This window comes from Emys orbicularis, chromosome 2, assembly GCF_028017835.1.
Source record: "Emys orbicularis isolate rEmyOrb1 chromosome 2, rEmyOrb1.hap1, whole genome shotgun sequence".
In the NCBI taxonomy this organism is placed as follows: Eukaryota; Metazoa; Chordata; order Testudines; family Emydidae; genus Emys; species Emys orbicularis.
This window is the reverse complement of record NC_088684.1, coordinates 215,267,178-215,274,610: the sequence shown is the minus strand read 5'-3', so window position 1 is coordinate 215,274,610 and position 7,433 is coordinate 215,267,178. Positions and strand designations below refer to the sequence as shown.

The 7,433-nt window shown below is 44.2% G+C and overlaps 1 protein-coding gene across 1 annotated transcript; it reads left to right on the top strand.

The window, feature by feature from the left end:
- Positions 1–4,981: 4,981 nt before the first annotated feature.
- Positions 4,982–6,862, top strand: LOC135874583 (C-C chemokine receptor type 8-like). The gene is made up of 2 exons (XM_065399457.1): positions 4,982–5,018; positions 5,807–6,862. The coding sequence occupies exon 2, from the start codon at positions 5,816–5,818 to the stop codon at positions 6,860–6,862; it is 1,047 nt and encodes a 348-aa protein (XP_065255529.1). The 5' UTR covers positions 4,982–5,018; positions 5,807–5,815.
- Positions 6,863–7,433: the final 571 nt, after the last annotated feature.

Sequence of the window (7,433 nt, the reverse complement as noted above, 5' to 3'; positions counted from 1 at the left end):
ATAACCCTACCCAAGAGGCTCAGCCAAAGCCTGAAATACCACATAGTGCACCAGCGGACAGCAGTTCACAGTCAACGGAAACAGCCCCAGCACCTGCATCGCTTCCAGAGGGACCAAGCCCAAGTCCGCAGTCCAAGGAGGAACTGATGTCTCCAGCATCAAGGGAACAGTTCCAGGCCGAGCAGGAAGCAGATGACAGCCTTCAGAAAGCTTGGGCGGCGGCACGGAGCACCCCACCGCCTCACAGCTCTTCTAACCAATCCCGGTTTGTTTTAGAACAAGGACTTTTATACAAGGAGACTCTTTCTGGTGTGCACCAGGAAGACTGGCATCCTCAAAGACAGTTGGTAGTTCCCACTAAGTATCGGGTAAAGCTCTTGAGCTTAGCCCATGATCATTCCAGTGGCCATTCTGGGGTGAACAGAACCAAAGACTGGTTGAGGAAGTCCTTCCACTGGGAGGGAATGGGCAAGGACGTTGCTAATTATGTCCGGTCTTGTGAGGTGTGCCAACGAGTGGGAAAGCCCCAAGACCAGGTCAAAGCCCCTCTCCAGCCACTACCCATAATGGTCCCATTTCAGCGAGTAGCTGTGGATATTCTGGGTCCTTTCCCAAAGAAGACACCCAGAGGAAAGCAGTACATACTGACTTTCATGGATTTTGCTACCCGATGGCCGGAAGCAGTACCCTTAAGCAACACCAGGGCTAAAAGTGTGTGCCAGGCATTAGCAGACATTTTTGTAGGGTAGGGTGGCCCTCCGACAACCTTACAGATTTGGGAACTAATTTCCTGGCAGGGACCATGAAAAACCTGTGGGAAGCTCATGGGGTGAATCACTTTGTTGCCACCCCTTACCACCATCAAACCAATGGCCTGGTGGAGAGGTTTAATGGAACTTTGGGGGCCATGATACATAAATTCGTAAATGAACACTCCAATGATTGGGACCTAGTGTTATAGCAGTTGCTTTTTGCCTACAGGGCTGTACCACATCCCAGTTTAGGGTTTTCACCATTTGAACTTGTGTATGGCCGCTAGGTTAAAAGGCCATTACAGTTGGTGAAGCAGCAATGGGAGGGGTTTACGTCTTCTCCAGGAACTAACATTCTAGACTTTGTAAGCAACCTACAAAGCACCCTCCGACACTCTTTAGCCCTTGCTAAAAAAACCTAAAGGATGCTCAGGAAGAGCAAAAGGCCTGGTATGATAAACATTCCAGAGAACGGTCCTTCAAAGTAGGAGACCAAGTCATGGTCTTAAAGGCACTCCAGGCCCATAAAATGGAAGCGTCGTGGGAAGGACCATTCACGGTCCAGGAGCGCCTAGGAGCTGTTAACTATCTCATAGCATCCCCCACCTCCAACATAAAGCCTAAAGTATACCATGTTAATTCTCTTAAGCCCTTTTATTCCAGAGAATTAAAGGTTTCCCAGTTTACAGCCCAAAGAACAGATGACGTGGAGTGGCCTGAAGGTATCTACTATGAAGGAAAAAGTAATGATGGCGTGGAAGAGGTGAACCTCTCCGCGACCCTTGGACGTCTGCAGCGACAGCAGATCAAGGAGCTGTGCACTAGCTTTGCACCAATGTTCTCAGCCACTACAAGATGGACCGAACGGGCATACCACTCCATTGACACAGGTAATGCTCACCCAATTAGAACCCCACCCTACCGGGAGTCACCTCATGCCCAAACTGCTATAAAAAGGGAGATCCAGGACATGCTACAGATGGGTATAATCCGCCCCTCTAACAGTGCATGGGCATCTCCAGTGGTTCTAGTTCCCAAACCAGATGGGGAAATACGCTTTTGCGTGGACTACTGTAAGCTAAATGCTGTAACTCGTCCTGACAACTATCCAATGCCACGCACAGATGAGCTATTGGAGAAATTGGGACATGCCCAATTCATCTCTACCTTAGACTTAACCAAGGGGTACTGGCAAGTACCACTAGATGAACCCGCCAAGGAAAGGTCAGCCTTCGTCACCCAGGCAGGGGTGTATGAATTCAATGTACTCCCTTTTGGGCTGCGAAATGCACCCGCCACCTTCCAAAGACTTGTAGATGGTCTCCTAGCAGGATTGGGAGAATCTGCAGTTGCCTACCTCGATGATGTGGCTATTTTTTCTGATTCATGGGCAGAACTCCTGGAGCACCTGGAAAAAGTCTTTGAGCGCATCAGGCAGGCAGGACTAACTGTTAAGGCTAAAAAGTGTCAAATAGGCCAAAACAGAGTGACTTACCTGGGGCACCACACTACAGCCAAATCGCCGCCCCACTGACAGACCTAACCAGACAGAAACAGCCAAATGCAGTTCAGTGGACTGATGAGTGTCAAAAGGCCTTTAACCAGCTTAAGGCAACACTCATGTCTGACCCTGTGCTAAGGGCCCCAGACTTTGACAAACCGTTCCTAGTAACCACAGATGCATCCGAGCGGGGTGTGGGAGCAGTTTTAATGCAGGAAGGACCGGATCAAGAATTCCATCCTGTCGTGTTTCCCAGCAAGAAACTGTCTGAGAGGGAAAGCCACTGGTCAATCAGCGAAAGGGAATGCTACGCCATTGTGTACGCGCTGGAAAAGCTACGCCCATATGTTTGGGGACGGCGTTTCCAACTACAAACAGACCATGCTGCGCTACAGTGGCTTGATACCGCCAATGGGAATAACAAAAAACTTCTTCGGTGGAGTTTAGCTCTCCAAGATTTTGATTTTGAAATACAACATATTTCAGGAGGTTCTAACAAAGTGGCTGATGCACTCTCCCGTGAAAGTTTCCCAGAATCAACTGGTTAAAAATTGTTCTTGGAATGTGGAATCAGTAGTATGTCTAAAGGTGCATGTGTCTTATTAACTCTGTTTTCTCCTAGAGCTCCAGGAAGAAATCACAGCCAGTGTGGAACAGACTGTCCAACACAATCTGTGATTAATGGTACCTTTTGCTAGGGTGTTTACCTCTGTTTGCTCTAACTTTGAACGTAAGGCTAGAGGGGGTTCCTCTGGGCTCTTTAAGTTTGATTACCCTGTAAAATTATTTTCCATCCTGATTTTACAGAGATAATTTTTACCTTTTTCTTTAATTAAAAGCCTTCTTTTTAAGAACCTGATTGATTTTTCCTTGTTCTAAAATCCAAGGGGATTGATCTGGACTCACCAGGAATTGGTGGGGGGAATGGGAGGGGGGGGGGAATGATTAATTCCTCCTTGTTTTAAGATCCAAGGGGTTTTGGATCAGTGCTCACCAGAGAGTTGGTGGAAGAGTCTCTCAAGGCTACCCAGGGAAGGGAGTTAGCCCATTGGGAGTGGTGGCAGCGGACCAGATCTAAGCTGGTAGTTAAGCTTAGAAGTTTTCATGCAGGCCCCCACATCTGTACCCTAAAGTTCAGAGTGGGGAAGGAGCCTTGACACATGCTTTTTGTCCTGATCTTCCAGTCCTGCATAATTTCACCCCACCTTATACCTCTGCCCTCATTTGTTCACACTCTCCCTCGTATTTCCTCTGCTTACCCCCATCACCTCTTCCCACTAGTCCTTTATTATCTTCTTTGCCCACCTTCAGCTTTATGCCTTATTTCACACTGCCACCTAGAAACAACTAACCTCCTATGTCTTATTTCAAATACCCTTTCTCTTCCTTCAGACCCAGTTCTTCCATTAATTCTTTCTACTCTTATCTCCTACCAGCCTCCAGCCTACCTCATCTGTACCCTGTGGGTTCTGGTTTTTAGTTTTGGTGATGGTGGTTGTTGTCTGTGTTAGATTATAAGATCTTGGGAAGAGGAGCCTACTGAAACCAGAATGACCCAGTAGATAGCACCATGCACTGTGAAATAGGCAACTGGGTTTCTGCTCCTGGCTCTGCCATTGATATATGGTGTGCCCTTTAGCAAATCACTTCACTTCTGTGCCTGTTTCCACTTTGTCCATCTTACCTGTTTAGATTGTAGGCTGTCTGGGACAGTTTTCCGGAATGTGTTTGTGCAGCGCATACCAGCGATCTCCACTGGGGCCTCTGGATGTCACCATCATACAAATTAATACTACTTCTTCTGGCTCTACCTCTCACTTGCCCACTTAGGCAAGTGACATTTCACCTCTGTGCTCACAGTAAAATAGAGAGAATGATACTTACCCACCTTTGAGATCTCTGGATGAACAGAGTGTGTTTATTTGGTTTGTAAAGTCCCATACATCTTTACAGCACTATATAAAGCAATCATAATTTGAAGCCAATCCTGATTCCAGTTGGACCAGTATTTTGTCCCAAACCACATGGACTCAATGCACCAAGATGTACTCAAACAAATAAGCAAATCTCTCAACTTTAAATAAAACTGAGTTTTCAAAAGTGGTTGAAGAGATGTGTAGGTGATTTCATTTCTCATTGAAACAAGTTTGTACATCACTAATAGACAGGTGCGTAAAAACAGTACTTGGCTAGATCTAGCATGTTGGCTGATATCAGTTACAAGATAGAAACCAAATATATTTTTTGGAAATTACATGCCAGGTCTTCAACTGCTCTAAATTGGGTAATTCCATTGACTTCAACAGAGCTACACCAATTTACATCTGCAGTACATTGGCACTACTCGTCCCTGGCATAGGTTTTAAGGGTTTTTAGTTTCTATTATGAAGGTGGCCATAGTGGTTTGTTTTTTTGCTAAAGGCAAGAGAGTCAACTGTGCAACCCTTGCACCCACTGGAGAGCACCTCCTCACATGCGTAGACCTATTCACTTCAAAGAGTGTGAGGTTGATACCTTCTCACAGAAACTATTTATAAAACCTTTCATGTTCACCTTTTCCTGTTTACTCGTCTATCTTATACTATCTCTGGAACTAACAGTTTTGCCTAGATACTTATTCTGTAGCTGTTGGGAGTCGATACATCACAAACGCTCATCAGTCTCCACCACCAAGGGAAAAGACCATTTGGACACATCTGTGACCAAGGGAGGAAGACGACACAGTAGAACAGATACCAAACCAAGTCCTGCCTCCTTAGTCAAAGGTAAAATCCATCTATATTAAATATACTGTCGTCTTAACTACAGTTAACTAACTATAGTTGACAAGGGGGAGACACACCTTGAGAGATACTTGTCTCTAGATAATCTAGACAGCGATGCTTTTTCTACTTGATTGTTAGGCCAACTGAGGTGGAGAAGGGAGAAGAGATCCTCCATGGAAAACAGTGAATTTTCGAAGTCACAAAGATGAGATGAGGGTATCAGCAGCATAACAATAGCCTAAACTTCAGAGATGCTGAGCACCTGCATCTCCTATTCATTTTAGTAAAATTGCTCTTGGATTATATGGGTGTAAATGAGATCAGAATCATATGAATTATATTTATATATTTCACATGGCATATATTTATTCGACATAAATCTGTTGCTTTATAAATATTAAGCATAATTATAGAATGATATGTTAATTATGTTGGAATTATAGCAGAGACTTAGGTTAGACGACATAAATGCATAGGTCTTCTGTCATTCCTTATTATTTTTAACTAAAGATCTTTGCATGAAAATAGATCTTTATTTTTTGGAAAGAGATTCTCTGTACATAACATGTTGATTGACTGTTATGGGACGCCACATGAAAGGTGCGCACTGCTTTATCTAATCAATTTAGTTAAAATGGCATAATTTTGTGTTTCGACAAGCCTTTACACTGATCAGTACCTTATTCCTCAAGCAGACACATTGATTTAATTCAGCGTGAGTAACGATGGCAAAATGCGGTCTTCTGCAACCCTTCTATACCCATAATCAATTAATTTTTTGTACACAGGTCTCAAAGATGACTCTTACAAGCCCTTTCCCGAACATCACAGAATATAACTATGTGTATGATGAAGGTACCTCTCCTTGCAGTGAAGGCAATGGTTTCAGAAGGTTTAATTCACTGTTTCTTCCAATAGTTTACTGCCTGGTGTTTGTCTTCTGCCTAGTGGGAAATGCCTTGGTCATATGTGTACTTTTGACCAGGAAGAAAGTCACCACCATGACAGACGTGTGCTTGCTCAACCTTGCAATCTCTGACCTGCTCTTTGTTGTCCCCCTCCCATTTCAAGCTCACTATGCTTCAGAAGAATGGATTTTCGGAAATGCAGTGTGTAAAATGATGGCTGGCATTTATTACATAGGCTTTTACAGTAGCATTTTCTTTATAACCCTCATGAGCATAGACAGGTACATAGCAATCGTTCATGCTGTCTATGCTATGAGAGTTCGGACAGCCACTTGTGGCATAATTATAAGCTTACTCCTGTGGATGACGGCTGGTCTGGCTGCCATACCAAATATGGCGTTTAACCAAGAAGAGGAAATTGAACAGTCTCTCGAGTGTGTCCCCAAATATCCTCCAGGCCAAGAGACCTGGCGATATTTCACTCAGTTTGAAGTCAACATCTTGGGCCTTTTGATCCCGCTCAGCATCCTCATTTACTGCTACTCCCACATCCTGAAAAATCTGCAGAGCTGCAAAAACCGGAACAAGATCAAAGCCATCAAGCTGATTTTCATCATCGTGGTCATCTTTTTCCTTTTCTGGGCTCCCTTCAACATTGTGCTTTTTCTAGACTCTCTGCAGAACTTGCAAATCATCAACGACTGCGAGACGAGCCAAAGGCTTGCGCTGGCCCTGCAGCTGACCGAATCAATCTCCTTCATCCACTGCTGCCTGAACCCAGTGATCTATGCTTTTGCTGGCGAGATGTTTAAAGCTCACCTTAAAAAAATATTCCAAACCTGCATCCGTCGCATTTCTAGTAGCAATTCAGCCAATCATTCTCACTCCTTGCCCACTCAAGTATTAGGCTATTCTGATAGTGACAGAGTTCTGTAAGCTTTCCCACTCCCTGCCCAGACATACATTCTAACTGCATTCATTTGAATACAGCGATTGCCCTATAAATCGTACTAGCATTGACTTAGCCCAGTGTCCTACTTCCACTGTTTATTTTTTAGGGACAGAGGAAAGTTGGTCCTGGATTTTGACTTCCACACCTTCAAAAATTGCAGAAATTCCTCCAAACACCTGGTGTGAAAAAAAATCCATCTACCCACATACAGAGATCCTATCTAGAAACCCACACATGAGCAGAACATGTCATTACCAACATGATCTGACACCTTTGTGGACAAGGGAAGCCTGCAGTGAATGAAGAGGACATAGAATTGCAGGACTCTTAATGTAAATATTTCCATAATAGTATGCATTGCACATGCTCAGTGCCGCTTCTTCCTCGTAGTATTTTTCTGTATTAAATGTGTATTTTTCTTGAATAAAGCAAAATGGCATCTTTGTATAACTGACTTCCTGACAGTTTCCATAGTTTAAAAATCTGGGGGAGGTTTATGCAGACAAGCATTAAAACAGAAACTGGGCTGGAGGGAGGGGACATCTATTGAGTTCT